Below are 13197 nucleotides of genomic sequence, written 5' to 3'. Positions count from 1 at the left end.
TTTTCTATTTTGTTCATAAAAATGCAAAGAGTAAAATAAAAGCGAAGGGGAAATTTTTCTTTATTTGTAAATTGTTTTAGGGGTTGAATGTCTTAGATGTCTTTAGAACCTCGCCTTTATCATGTGGAACAACAAATACAGCATTTAAGTAAGCAAGTCGGACTTCTCAAGCAGCTTATTACGACGGAGGTAACTGACCTCCGGAAAAACATGGAACAACAAGTGGCGGAGGTGAAGCAAGTGGTGATGTATCAAGATCGCCTCTATCAAGAGAGAATGTCGAAATTGGAAGTTCGCATTCAACAGCTATCCGAATTTTGTTTGCATTTGGCTCGTTCTACCGGGCATGTTTCTCCTTCAGTTGCGCTGATTCCTACTGGTATGATAGCTGCACCAGCTGAAGTTCGAACTCTGGAGCAATTTACCGCTTCCGAAACCATAAATAGAAGGACGCCTGACGGCGATGAAAATGAAGAAGAGAATCAGAATGAGGAGATGAAAGATGTTAATGGAATATTAGAAACATATCAGGATCGTATCAATACAATATACGACTTTTACACGGTGTCAACAATTGATATTTTTCACCCTACGATGACGCTATCTCATTTTTCGCGTATGGTAAAAGATTGTCAGTTGTGCGGGCTTTCTCAGGGAACCTCTGCCGAGTTGCTCTGGATGGCGGTGATGCGCTCATTGAACAAAAAGCAGCACAAGCAGTTGGATAACGTCCAAAACCGCGGCATAACTTTGGGAAATCAGGTTTCTACTGAGCAAAGGAAAAAGCTTTTTGCCTTTCAGCGCCTTGAGGCAATTCCAAAGGAATGGTTTGGAGAAGCTCTGTATATTCTTGCAATGGAGAAGCGTCGTTTACGACTGCTTTCGGATGGTAGTACGGTTATTGATACGGTAAGCCCTTTAGATGAAAAACCGAAAGATATATTTCTTTCATTTTTGTTGTATCACATATTTCCATATGTTGATGCAGCCATAGAGGAAAAGCAACGTTCACAAGGTTCAGTTTTTCACCTTGGCTTAGGAATAAATGGTGAAGATAATAGTGGGTCTTTTTCTATGGTAAGCAATTTGATTCAGTCATACAAAACGGATGCTGTTGCGTCTGTTGTAAAGGAATTTATTGGGCGGATCAAAGAAAGTTATAACAGCGCCATTAGGACTGCACAGGGATACCACAGCACCATGATGAACTTGGATGGCTTTGTTGAAGTTGCCCGTCGGCATTTATTGCTTCCGCTCATTCATAAGCCAGATTTGCGGCACATTTTTCTTTACTGTTGTGCTGTGGAAAAGGAAAAGCACCCAGAGACGGAGGAAGGAAATATTTCTGTGGGTACGTTTCTCCTTGCTTTATATCAGTTGGCAGATCGGATCTATGGTGATTCTCTTATGGGAAAAAAATTTACTACTCCCGAAGCACGAATGAAAAGGCTTTTAGCCAAAATGTTTTTTCTGAGTTGACAAGTCAATATATATATATGTCTATTGCCTCCGGAAATTCCTGCGTTTGTTTGTTGTTCTTGTTGTTGTTGTTGCAGTTTGTCTGTTTGTATTTCAGTGACATTTGAACGTGGTGTTTTTTTTTTTTTTTTTTTTTTTTGCTTTTATTAAATTTAATTTTGGGAATATCCGAACTACGTGGGAAAAGGAAAGGAGGCACAAGGTGCTCCAAAGTCAAATGGAGGGAGAAAGGACAATGAAAAAAAACAAGAAAGGGAGTGCGAGGGGCGACTGTGATGGAATGATATCTGTAGGTGCAAAGCGGTTGTTGGTTTCAGTGCAAGATAAGAATCGTCGTCAAAAGCATGGCGAATTCTTTGATGAGCTTCTTTTAGTGACCCAAAAGGCGAAGCGAAGTCCTCAGGTTATTAATATTCCTGGAAAGAATGAGGTTCCAGTGCTGGCAGTTGGATACATCGCCCGTGCTATGGGCCTTAATTTATCCAATGTTGAGGTCTCATGTTTGGTGGAGATGGTGGAGGAAAAAGATTTAGCTTCTCGAGGTTTTGTACCTGCAGACGCACTAAAAGAAGTAATAGTCGAGGCCCTCATGACGGGTATAATGGCTCCCCCAAAGGCGCCGGTGAAAGCTACACCCTCTCGAAAGAAAACCGCTTCTACTCTTCCCCCTGCAACTATAAAGCCGATTTCTGTCGTTCGTGATGGAGAAGAGGCAATATACGAGGCTTTTTGTGTGTTAGATTTGAGTAGGCGTGGTTACTTGGAGGCTGAGGAAATGCGGCATTTTTTGCGTATTGGAGGCGAACCATTTACAGAAGAGGAGGTGGAAGAGTTCATAACAGCCGCTGCTGACCCTGAAAATGGCCGTATATACTATGAGGAATTTGCCGATGTACTTGCAAGAGAGTAGACTCATGTAAAGGCAAAAGGGCGGAAGCCGTGTTTCTTTCTTCTTTTTTTTTTTTTTTTTTGCTTTTTTTCTGGTGTGTCTTTTGTCCTCTTCTTTTTTTCCCTTGTTTAATTTCTTAAATCAGTTTCTCAGGGAGCTGGAGAGAGCGATGTGACGTTGGCAGACAGCTGCCCCGCCACCTCTCTTTTTCTCAGTTGGGCTTGGCAAGCGAGAACCTAGCCCTTTGAACCGTACTGTACTGTAATGAATACTTTTTTATTTTATCTCATCGATGCTGCTTCTTCTCCTTGTCTTTGTATTTATGTGTGTTTTTACCACCATCACTCCGGTAGCTTTCAGTGAAGTTTACTTATTAGCGAGGTCATTTGTTTATTTGTGAGCGGCATAGAAAACTAAGAAGCAAAAAAAAAAAAAAAAAAAAAAGAAAGGAGACGCTAAAAGAATACACGAAGCAGAAAAGATAATTGTGTTGGAGACTATGATGCGACGCGTTCTTCGTGCCAAGGTCCTACATTTGCCAGGGGTGTCACGTCGTGCTGCGAGCTCTTTCATGGCTGGTGGCAGCAATGAAGGGTCGCGTCGTCAAAATCGGGAGCGCACGCTGGAGACAAAATCATCCGCATTTCATGTTGGTAGTCGCGTGGCGAAGAGCGAGATGCATCGGACACCATCGAGTAATGTTACCCGAAAGAACCATTTGAGGGCGGAGGAGAAGACAGGGGTGCTTTTCCCGGACGCCCAGACGCACGAATTGGATGAGATGGAGGTTGCGGATGAAAAAGAAACTCCCTTAATGGAGAACATACGGCAACAGAAACGGCAAGAGTATGATGATGATGGTGATGACGATGGCGAAGAAGAAGTACGGGCACCTCCAAACCTCAAAAGAAGATATGACTGTTACATTCGACCAAAACGAGAGACCGTTGTTCTCACAAGCTCCTTTGCCAATCGTGTTTCAGCGGGGGCGGACATGGATGAGGATGATGAAATGGAGGATGACGTGACCAAGATCTACATGAGTCCGGCACTCTCCAAGGGATGTTGCGGTGAGGGTAAGGTGACCGGCGCGCGTGTTACTGAGGCTGATGAACGTGATGTACTCAGGACGGTTGAGACGCATGACGGGAACGCGATAGATGGCATGGAAGCTAGACAGGATAATGGGGACGAAGTGGAAGAAGAGGCAACCGAAAACAGCGAGGAGAAAGATGAATTTAAAAATGTGAAGAATCATTCGTTTTATGCAGATCTTTTTCGACGCATGGAGAAGAACGCCACACGTCACCGACCGCAAATAAAATCAGCTGGTCGTTATAACTTGGAGGCTGTAAATCTGTGCCTTCGGCCTCTGCTTCAACTCACAGATTACCCGCTTACCATTGGTCAACTGCAGCAAATGGCACCGTTCATTTACTCGAACCTTTTGAGGCGTTCTCTCCCTGACCTGAAGGCATGTCGACGTCTTCACATTTATCGCTCTGCCGAAACAGATGTCATACTGGATTGGTCAGTGGAGGATTTTCTTCGTCGACGCTATGAAAGTATTCACCTCTCATGGGAGCCGGTAAAAATTGTCATGATGCGCTTTGGCTGGAACCAGGAGCTGATGACAGATCGCGACTGCCTTTTGTACTTTTCAAAATTTCGGGAGCACATCGAGCTGGCGGAACTGGAGCTGAGCGCGGGGGATGACAAACCAAAGGCTCTACCAATTGACGACGCCGAGCGAACGGCAGAACAGCGGCCTATCCCAGTTTCTAAACTTCTCATACGTCGCAAGGCGACGGAGGAAACGGAGCCATCCGTGACGGAGGCGATTCGGCTTATGGGAACACCTGCATTGTCAAAGCCTGCCAAATCACGAAAGGCCCACGTGCCTGAAAAAGACAGCGTGGAAGGGGCATTTGAACTTATCCAGCGCGAGGCGTCAAGTGTGGATGGTGATGAGAAGACGAAGCTGCAACACGCTATTAACGCTGCACCTTCCTTGCGTCAGGCCAGTCATCCCTCTGGTCGCTGCGTAAAGGAGTTTTCACTTGGAAAGGAAAAGCATACCGTGATTTCTGAGGGGTCTCCGGCTGCCCCTGCGAGAATTGAAAGTCATCCGTTTGATGAAGGCCGTCGTGCATACACTCCCGAATCCTACGAGGCTCTTGCTAACGCATACCACAAGAGAAAGGTGGAGGCATCACAGATACGTCGTCGACTGTTGAACACAGACAGCATTGATCACGCCAGTGAGCTACAGGAGAAGCTTGCCGCGGCTCAGAGGGATCTTCCACGTTTGCGCGAGCAACTTGAAAAGATGCGGCAGCTGCGACGCTCAGAGAAGACGGATTCTCCGGGGAGATCACACAATTCTTTTACCAACTCGGAGAAACATACCAATGAGAATGGGCCGTCAGATGAATTTGAAAACATGGCGTATGTGGACGATAAGATTTCAAGGGAGATGCAAAAAGGACAAAATGCTTCCATGACGTCACGCACTTTTACAGAATTGAACTCTGTGAAGCAGCAGCAGCGGCAGCGCCAACAAGAAAAGGGACAAACTGAAAAAAACGTTGATGCCGCCGAAGATAAAATGAAGAATGAACCTGTGGATAATGCAGAGGGATGCGAAGCTGAGAAGAATAGTTTAGGAAATCGCGGCAACGCTTCACCTTCAGGGGAGATCGAATCACTGTCTTCGGCGGCGTTAATGTTAAGGCAGGAGATTGAGTCCTTGCAGGAAAAACGTCGTCATGAAGAGGAGGTCCTTCTAAAGAAGATGGAAGAAGCACTTGGCACACTGCTCAAGATTGAAGATACGATGAAACGTGTTTCACAGCGCGAGGCAAAGGAGATTGAGCGAAAGAAATTGGAGATGCAGAAAAAAGAGGAAGCAGAAAAACGCATGAGGCGAGAGCAGGCAGAAGCACGGGCCCGTGCTTTGGAAGAGGAGCTGCTGCGCAAACATGAAGAACGGGTAAAGATTCTCAGCCAACAGCGTGAGGAGGCTCGTAAGGCGCAGCGGGAGGCAGAGCTTGCGCTGGAGCGGCAAAAGCAGGCAGAGCAAGCCGCATTTGAGGCAGAGGCAGAACTGGAGCGAAAACTACAGGAGGCTAAGTCAAAAATATGGAATGAAGAAGAGGATGAGGAGCTGACATTTGGTGGTTCACGAACGCCGCAAACAAAGGCCACAGAGCCACCAACCATTCATGCAGAACGGTCAACGGAGTGTGAAGCGTCAAGCAAACCGGTACAATCCGACACCAGTAACCATAATGCCAACGTCTCCAGTGAGCCATCATGCACACCGGAGCAGTACGATGGTCTTTGCCTTGGTGCAGAACGGCTGCGAAAAGAAATTACGGAGCTTGAACGTCAGATGGAAAATGAGGGGGATGAAGATGACATGACGCTGATGGCTGTTTTGGCAACATCGCGGTCGGATCTGGAGGAACTGGAGGATTTTATCCGCGTTGTGCGTCGCAGAGAAGCTTGGGCTGCAGAGCGTGACCAGGCACGAAAGGAGGAAATGGAACGTCAGGACAGGGAACGAGGGAAGCACCCAAATGATTTACAAGAGAAGATTGCTGCCATTCGCTTTCAGATTCATCTCATGGAAAAAAGACTGCAGCATGCGACTGAACGAAACATCATCACTAAACTTGAGCAGGGGATCATTAACAGCAGACGCGAGATAAGCCGGCTGCGAGTTGAGCAGGATCGACTGCGGCGATCTGGACATCACGCGGATGCTGGTGGCATTTGCATTCCATCTTCCATAAGTATTGCAGAGACGTTGGCGCAGGAAGAAGCCAAGAATGCGGAGGTGATTTCGGAAGAATCTGAGCATGTTGCGGAAGAGGTCAATGCTGCCCATACAAAAGGCACGGGCGACGCGTATGAAAATAGCGCGGTGAATGTGGAAGACGAGGATGAGGATGATCAGCTCGAGTCTGTTAATGATACCGACGATGCCGTTACAGGAGAGGAATACGATGAAAACGAATACGCCGCAGATAACTCTCTCAACGGTCAAGTTAAGACACTGGAAGATGGCCAGAAAGAGTTACAGCGGTTAACAGGACGGATGGAGAGCATATTGGATGACATCAAGCACCTTGAAGAAAATATTGCTTTGCAGGAGGGCGCAGAGGATGCCGAGGTGACTGCCGCATCACTTTCCGAGCTGCAAAAGAAGCTCCAGCAACTCCTGGAAATGCGTGACGCCATTAAGATTCGGACGGAGCAACTGGCTTTGGAGGACTCTGCACCCAAAAGCATTTCCGTTTCGCGAGCTCCTGCGGCCACAGAAACGGAAGCCGCAAACAAATTGAAAAAGACGACGACGATGACCGCAGCTTCCAGACGGCCCAAAGTTCTTGCACCGTTGTCCAACCGGCCTGTGTCGAGCCACGCCAGCCGTGCCGAGGAAGAGGTGCTTCGTTTCGAGCACCACACCAGGGAGAGCTACCAGCACGCCTCCCAGCGTGGAACGCCAGCTGCGCGTAAGATGCGAAAGGTTGCCAAAGGGAAGAAGGCCCGACGATAGGGCCAACAAGTATGGTAAATGACTGAACAAGCGATAGATACGTATGCACATATACACGGTTTATTCAAAATACACCCAGATGATTGGAAGAGCACACGCACATAGAAAAATAAATAAATAAAATTACCCCAAGAAATTGTGGAGAATGAAGCTTTAAAGGCATATAAATACAAAAGTTTATAAATATGTGCACGCATAGAGGAAAGAAATAGCTTTCCGTTTTTTTTTTTTTTTTTTTTTTTTTGCGTGTGGGCGTGGGTGTTTGTCCGATGATGGTTGTGCAATTCACAAGCAGGCATTACTGCAGTCAAAAAGACGGACGGAATGCCAAGTTGATCATAAATTGCATTACAGACATACATGCATGCATAGAAGATATAAATGAATCAGGGAGAGGGAGGTGAGGTTCAAGGTCAACAAGAAAATAATTTTGCTGCATAGAAGGAAAACAAAATAAATAATAATAAAAATGAGAAGAACAGTCGCCCGAACCCCATTACCCCTAAGTATCGCTTGTTTGGGCATTGTTTTTGTCATTGGTTTATTAGTTGTTGGTTTTTTATTGTTGTTATTTTTGCGGCAATTGGAAAACGGAATGGATCCAACACTCCCTGGATCCTTTATTCCAGATGTTTCTTTTTTCTTAATTGCTGCTTGCTGGGGTATGCGCGTGTTCTCCCCATGTTTTTCTTGTTGTTTTTTTTTTTTTTTTTATATTTTAATGTGACATGTGTGCAAATGCACATACATCTATGGAGTTTTGAGGGAATATGGTTGGCCTTAACAGTGTGATGAGGATTCGCAATTATTTTGTCCCCATTCTTTTCTTTCTTTTTTTTTTTTTTTTAATTATTACGAGGAAAATAAGAGAGACGAAGGGCAGGAATTAACTGGACATATATCTCATTTTTCACATTAGCACACAATGTTTCATTTAAGTGTCATTCAGCGCAAAAATCCTGTTATCTTCAAGCAGGGGCAGGGTATGTTCTCACACCAACTGAAACGTCTGCTGCAGAAGAAGGCGATTCACCGATACAACTGGGATCCTCTTCCAATGTACGACCCACGCAAACTAGTGCACGCGAATCGCCGTGTTGACCCGGAGACATGGCAGGAGGTGTACGATCCACACTGGGATGAGCGTGCGCACCTGGTGCCAGATCAGGTGTATTATCACATCCCTGTTCCACCCGAGTACAAGGACGCCTATTGGTGGAGAGATCTTCAGGCACGCCGCGTGCAGTGTCCCGTGGAGTGGGTGAGTCATCGGATGTACAACAAGGGCGATCGGCAGCGCTACGATTTCCAGGACTTGTCGTTTCGGAAAAAGTTTGAGTATTCCTACGAGGAGGTAGTAAAGAATGCGAAGGATATGCGGAGCTGAGAAGGCCCCAAATAATACAAAAAAAGAGAACTGAATGGGGTTACAGCTTGTGTTTCTCCTTTTTTTCTCTCTCCTTCCTTCTCTGTGTGTGTCTGTTCTTTTTTTTTTTTTTTTTTTCTTATTTCTCTTATTCTTATTTCCTTTGCTTTAATTACGATGTGGGCGCTGCTCCTCCGCAGGGTGGAGAGAGCCGTCACGACAACGAGCAAAAAAAAAAAAAAAGGCCGGAAGGAAGAAACGCCAATGATCCCTAGTGTGAACTTGGACAGTGCAATTACGAGGCTGAAGGAAAAGAAAGTGCCGGAAAGCCGAGTAGGGGATGGGGTGCCGGGCTGTTTTTCTCCGCGGCCCACCCACACACGGAGTTGCAGCGTGACAGGCGTCCCACAGGAATTGGACAGAAATGTCACTGAGTTACATGGGCAGGTTGTAGACACCGCGGAGACCCAACCCGAATGGAAACCTGAGAGGTTTTCTTCACCCAACGTCGACAAGAGTTGTTCTGTGCTTAAGAAACAAGGCCTCGTGCCGGATGACTTTTATCGCACCACAGCATCACCCTCCATGTTGTCTGCGTTTGCAAATTCGGAGGGCCATGAACACCATCCCTGTCATTCCTTGCCTAAGGCAACTTTGATTGCTCATCAGAAAGCGCGAAGCTCTTCTGCTACTCTTCGACATGTGTATGCCACAGCAATTTTTGACGACGAGGGCACCGGAAGAACGAGTTCTACAGGATCTTCCGGAGCCACAGATGTCGCGTCTACTTCTGAGAAGTTTGCGCTGCGTGAAATATATGTATCGGGAAAGCCATGGCAACGTGTTGCGGATGCTTACCCCAAATACTTCCGACGTGCCGCTTTGAACATATCAGCTCTTGTGACAAGCAGCTCTGGGGAACATGTTGCCATAGGTGACTGTTCTGGTCGCGTTTTGTTGATGCGTCGCACAAATCAGCAAAAACAACAACAATTAGAAGACGACAAAAGAGCCTCTGACGAGGGAAAGAGAGGTAGGCTTCAGTATACAAATAAAAATAATTTACACATACAAGGATCTTATGAGTTTTCCGTGGGGCGTAAGGCATACACCTCCGTCATAGACCCACTGAACAGTGTGGAGGTGACTCCATGCATTCAAGCTCTTTGCTTTTTACCCCAAGTTGGTCCAACCACGTACCTGCTCATGGCGAACGAGAAAATGCCAAAGCTGTTCAAGGTGGTTGAGGTGCGAGAGTCTCCTTTGCCTTTTTCGGCAGTGAATCACATTGGAGAGAAGAATGTTGCCTCACTGACGTTGAACCCACTCGATGTTAGGAGGACGACTGCAATGAAGCAAGTGACTCGTTACGCCCTGAATCATGAGTACAACATCAATTCGCTATGTCCACTGGTGGATAGTGCGCAGTTTTACTCCGCTGATGACCTCACGGTGAAGTTGTGGTGCATTGAACACCCGGACACATCTATAGAAACGTATAGTATAAAACCCCCCTTTGAGGAGGAGGTTCAAGAGACGATATTTGGTATTCGTTGTTTTCCTCACGAGCCGTTTCTACTTTTTATTGCAACAACTGCCGGGACCGTTCGTGTGCTTGACATTCGCCAAAGACTCAAATTATTTCATCAAACGCCATTGGTGTTTAAGAATACATATTGTGATGAGGACACATCTTTTAGCAGCCCACTCACTGACTGTGCGCTTAGTCCCTGTGGGAGGTTTGTGGTTGGACGTGATGTCATGAGTGTTTGTCTATGGGACGTCCGTCGCGATTCCCACTACGGCCGATTTGCGAAATCGGTAAATTCACCACTCCATGAAGAAGAAGAGCAGGATGTTTTGCAGCGATGGGAATTGTACCCACATCTTCGTCGTGACATGGAACAGCTCCTTCAAGGGGATATCATTGAAAAGTTTAGTGTACAATTTTTGAACGGCCGTGAGGTGTGCACCGGTGGTTTTGCCAAAACGTTGTATGTTCTCGATATTCTGAAGGATTCTGCTGCTCCTAGCGACAAAAGGAGGCGTACGCCTCGGTGTAGTAATGGACAGGCATTTCAGTTACCGCAGTTAGATGGGGCAAATGCAGACGCACTTTTTGCTTCTCTGCGCCCGATTGCGATGGACGACGTGCGGTTTTCAGCCAACGAAGACACGGATGCGCTTTTCAGTAACACTGTGACTCAGTTTTCACAGCCTTTGACATCAATGAATGGAGATTGTTCTCTTCTGACGTCCTCTGGCCAGGCCATTTTTCAGCTAGCATATAGAAACGTTTATCTTTAAACGCCTTTGATAGCAAAACAAGCAACACATTTACCATATATATATATAAATATCTCACAGATGTGTTACAATTGTGGCGCTTCTGCACATTCGGACCGTTAGAAGATAACACCTTGTGTTAACCGCGTTCTCTTTTTGTTGTTGTTGTTGTTGTTGTTGTTGTTGTGTCTCTGTGTCTTTTGTGACGTGTGTGGGTGGCGGCCTGGATGGTGTTGTAGCGACAACAAATGAACAAAAACAACAACCAATTCTTTTCCCCCTTTATTTATTTATTTATTTATTTATTTATTTTTTTCTATTCCCAAAGAATCAAACATCAAAAGAAGAAAAAGAAAAGAGGACTTCTTATATTCGAAACACTGCACTTAACTCTTTTATATGAACACTGGAACTCGTCGGACATCGTCACGTCGGCGCTCAGGCACCCCAAAACGCGACACTGAGACGGCTAGGGAAAAAATATCTGCCGAGGAGTCGTACAATCTTGTGGTAGAAAGGAAATTTACTCCCGAAAAGGACAAGTGGGATGGTCACTATGAATTCTGTGGTCCCTGGGGCGCCCTTGGTATTATGTTACTGTCGCATGTGCTGATATTTTACTTTTTCGTATGCATAGAGAAATTTCAAGGCACAATGATATACCCAGGTCATCCACTACTGCAAGGGGAGAACATGTTGAACGTGTTTTGGGAGTATCTGCGTGTACATGCGACACCGACATGGGAGACGTTTGGCGTCTTTACAGGATTTTTTCTTCTAGAATACGTATTGGCTGCACTGCTTCCCGGTGTGTATGTCAAAGGACTTCCCATTCCAAGTGAAAATGGTTACCGCTATGTCTACAGGTGCAATGCCGTTCATGCATGGTATTGTGTCATTCTGTTTGTGGGGGCATTACATTTTACTGAATTGTTTCCTCTCTGGAAGTTGCGTGAGGAGTATGGCCGTTATTTGACCACTGCTACTATATGGGCTGATGTCATATCGATTTGGGTGTATATTTCTGGTCTTCGCAAACAAATTCGCATGTCTCATAATGTTTTTTATGACTTTTTTATGGGATCGGGTCTCAACTTTCGTCTCCCCGGTAATGTGGACGTGAAGTTGTTTGCAGAATGCCGGAATTCATGGGTTTTGTTGATGATTGTTACTCTAAGCAATGCCGCTGCGATGTATCGAGAGATTGGCTACGTTACAGGCAACATGTGTTTTCTTGTTTTTGCACAGCTTTTGTATGTGAATGCGATTCAGAAGGGTGAGGAATGTATTATCACTACTTGGGACATATTTTACGAAAAATTTGGATGGATGCTGGCTTACTGGAACACGTGTGGGGTGCCATTTTTGTATTCCATACAGGCATTATATATTCAGACAATTCTTAAGGATTATTCCTATAAACCATGGCAATTGGCGCTTATGGTTTCGACTCTCATTCCAGCGTACTATATCTGGGATAACGCCAATTCACAGAAGAATCGTTTCCGCATGATGCGTCACGGCGTCCCCAAGTACATCATCCGACGTAGGGCATTTCCGCAGCTGCCCTGGGGACATATTGAAAACCCCCGTACCCTGAAAAGTGAACGCGGTGAACTTTTTGTGGACGGATGGTATCGCTATGGCCGTAAACTTCATTACACGGCTGATCTGGTTATGGCATTTTTGTGGGGTGCGTCATGCGGATTTGACTCTTTCATCCCATTCTTTTACTTTTTCTTCTTTATCAGTCACCTTTTGGACCGCGAGCGCCGTGATGACCACCGCTGCCGTAGGAAGTATGGTGAGCTGTGGGAACGGTACCTAAAGTTGGTTCCATACAAACTGATCCCGGGAATATATTAAGCTTTACATGATGTTTTTATTTTATTTTTATTACTTTCAGCCCTTCTAACCTTTACTATTATTGTTATTACTATAAATGATGAAAATAAAGGTATGTGCTCTTTTTTTTTTTTTTTAATTACTTTTGTTTGTGATTTTTATTTTTGTTTTACGCCTTGTTTTTTAGTTACTCGCTTTTTTTGTGCGTGTGCGTTCTCTTTTTATTTCACTCCCAGATTTATTTATTTTATTTTATTTTATTTTTTCGTGTGTCTTTATTTGTTTTGGTTTCTAATTCTGCGTATTTATATTTATATTTATATATTTGTGTGTGTGTGTGTGTGTGTCTGATGGTGCACCAACCCTCTTATATGAACTTTGGGCTGCGTTCACGTAACTCCACACTCGTTAATGAATACTTTTGGGTGGTAACGTCAACTTCTTTTATTTGCCTTTTCCGCCGCTCTGACTCCCACGCCCCCAGCGCCTGGGGGCCACATGGAATTTGTGCCCTGTGGTTCCAGCGGGTGTTGGTGTGTTGGGCGTGGGTTGTGCAGGGTTGGCGTGGTGCAAAGTACGGGGGTGAGGGGCGCGTCTGCGAGCAGGAAAGGTCTTTTGAAAGGAGACAAAAAAAAAAAAAAATTGAAAATTTTGACGCTGATGTTTTTAAAGACTTTTTTGTGGCAAAAACGAGCTGAGAGGCGAATGAGGATGAATGATGTTTTTGAGCGAGCATTGACGATGTCGAGTGAATTCTTGCTGCCAAGG

The 13197-nt window shown here is 45.4% G+C and overlaps 6 protein-coding genes across 6 annotated transcripts, besides 17 other annotated features; all 6 read left to right on the top strand.

The window, feature by feature from the left end:
* Window positions 1-13197: part of a sequence feature (heterozygous, Esmeraldo-like haplotype) that runs on past the window's edge.
* Tc00.1047053507709.140 (hypothetical protein, conserved) lies at window positions 97-1479 on the top strand (the record flags this gene model as incomplete). The annotated part of the gene is made up of 1 exon (XM_809223.1): window positions 97-1479. The coding sequence occupies one exon, from the start codon at window positions 97-99 to the stop codon at window positions 1477-1479; it is 1383 nt and encodes a 460-aa protein (XP_814316.1).
* Window positions 1530-1553: a microsatellite.
* Window positions 1595-1618: a microsatellite.
* On the top strand, window positions 1697-2389 carry Tc00.1047053507709.130 (hypothetical protein, conserved; the record flags this gene model as incomplete). The annotated part of the gene is made up of 1 exon (XM_809222.1): window positions 1697-2389. The coding sequence occupies one exon, from the start codon at window positions 1697-1699 to the stop codon at window positions 2387-2389; it is 693 nt and encodes a 230-aa protein (XP_814315.1).
* Window positions 2422-2459: a microsatellite.
* Window positions 2791-2816: a microsatellite.
* On the top strand, window positions 2868-6932 carry Tc00.1047053507709.120 (hypothetical protein, conserved; the record flags this gene model as incomplete). Its single annotated transcript, XM_809221.1, has 1 exon — window positions 2868-6932. The coding sequence occupies one exon, from the start codon at window positions 2868-2870 to the stop codon at window positions 6930-6932; it is 4065 nt and encodes a 1354-aa protein (XP_814314.1).
* Window positions 7038-7058: a sequence feature (AT_rich).
* Window positions 7152-7176: a microsatellite.
* Window positions 7383-7403: a sequence feature (AT_rich).
* Window positions 7617-7652: a microsatellite.
* Window positions 7752-7779: a microsatellite.
* Tc00.1047053507709.110 (hypothetical protein, conserved) lies at window positions 7858-8319 on the top strand (the record flags this gene model as incomplete). The annotated part of the gene is made up of 1 exon (XM_809220.1): window positions 7858-8319. One exon carries the CDS (start codon window positions 7858-7860, stop codon window positions 8317-8319), a length of 462 nt encoding a protein of 153 aa, XP_814313.1.
* Window positions 8415-8463: a sequence feature (A-rich).
* On the top strand, window positions 8476-10605 carry Tc00.1047053507709.100 (protein phosphatase 2A regulatory subunit, putative; the record flags this gene model as incomplete). Its single annotated transcript, XM_809219.1, has 1 exon — window positions 8476-10605. The coding sequence occupies one exon, from the start codon at window positions 8476-8478 to the stop codon at window positions 10603-10605; it is 2130 nt and encodes a 709-aa protein (XP_814312.1).
* Window positions 10741-10771: a microsatellite.
* Window positions 10866-10900: a microsatellite.
* Window positions 10984-12450, top strand: Tc00.1047053507709.90 (sterol C-24 reductase, putative; the record flags this gene model as incomplete). The annotated part of the gene is made up of 1 exon (XM_809218.1): window positions 10984-12450. One exon carries the CDS (start codon window positions 10984-10986, stop codon window positions 12448-12450), a length of 1467 nt encoding a protein of 488 aa, XP_814311.1.
* Window positions 12552-12670: a sequence feature (A-rich).
* Window positions 12671-12693: a microsatellite.
* Window positions 12694-12750: a sequence feature (A-rich).
* Window positions 12756-12776: a microsatellite.

Source organism: Trypanosoma cruzi, genomic scaffold, assembly GCF_000209065.1.
Source record: "Trypanosoma cruzi strain CL Brener 1047053516361 genomic scaffold, whole genome shotgun sequence".
Taxonomy (NCBI): Eukaryota; Euglenozoa; class Kinetoplastea; order Trypanosomatida; family Trypanosomatidae; genus Trypanosoma; species Trypanosoma cruzi.
This window is presented reverse-complemented; position numbering and strand designations above follow the sequence as displayed.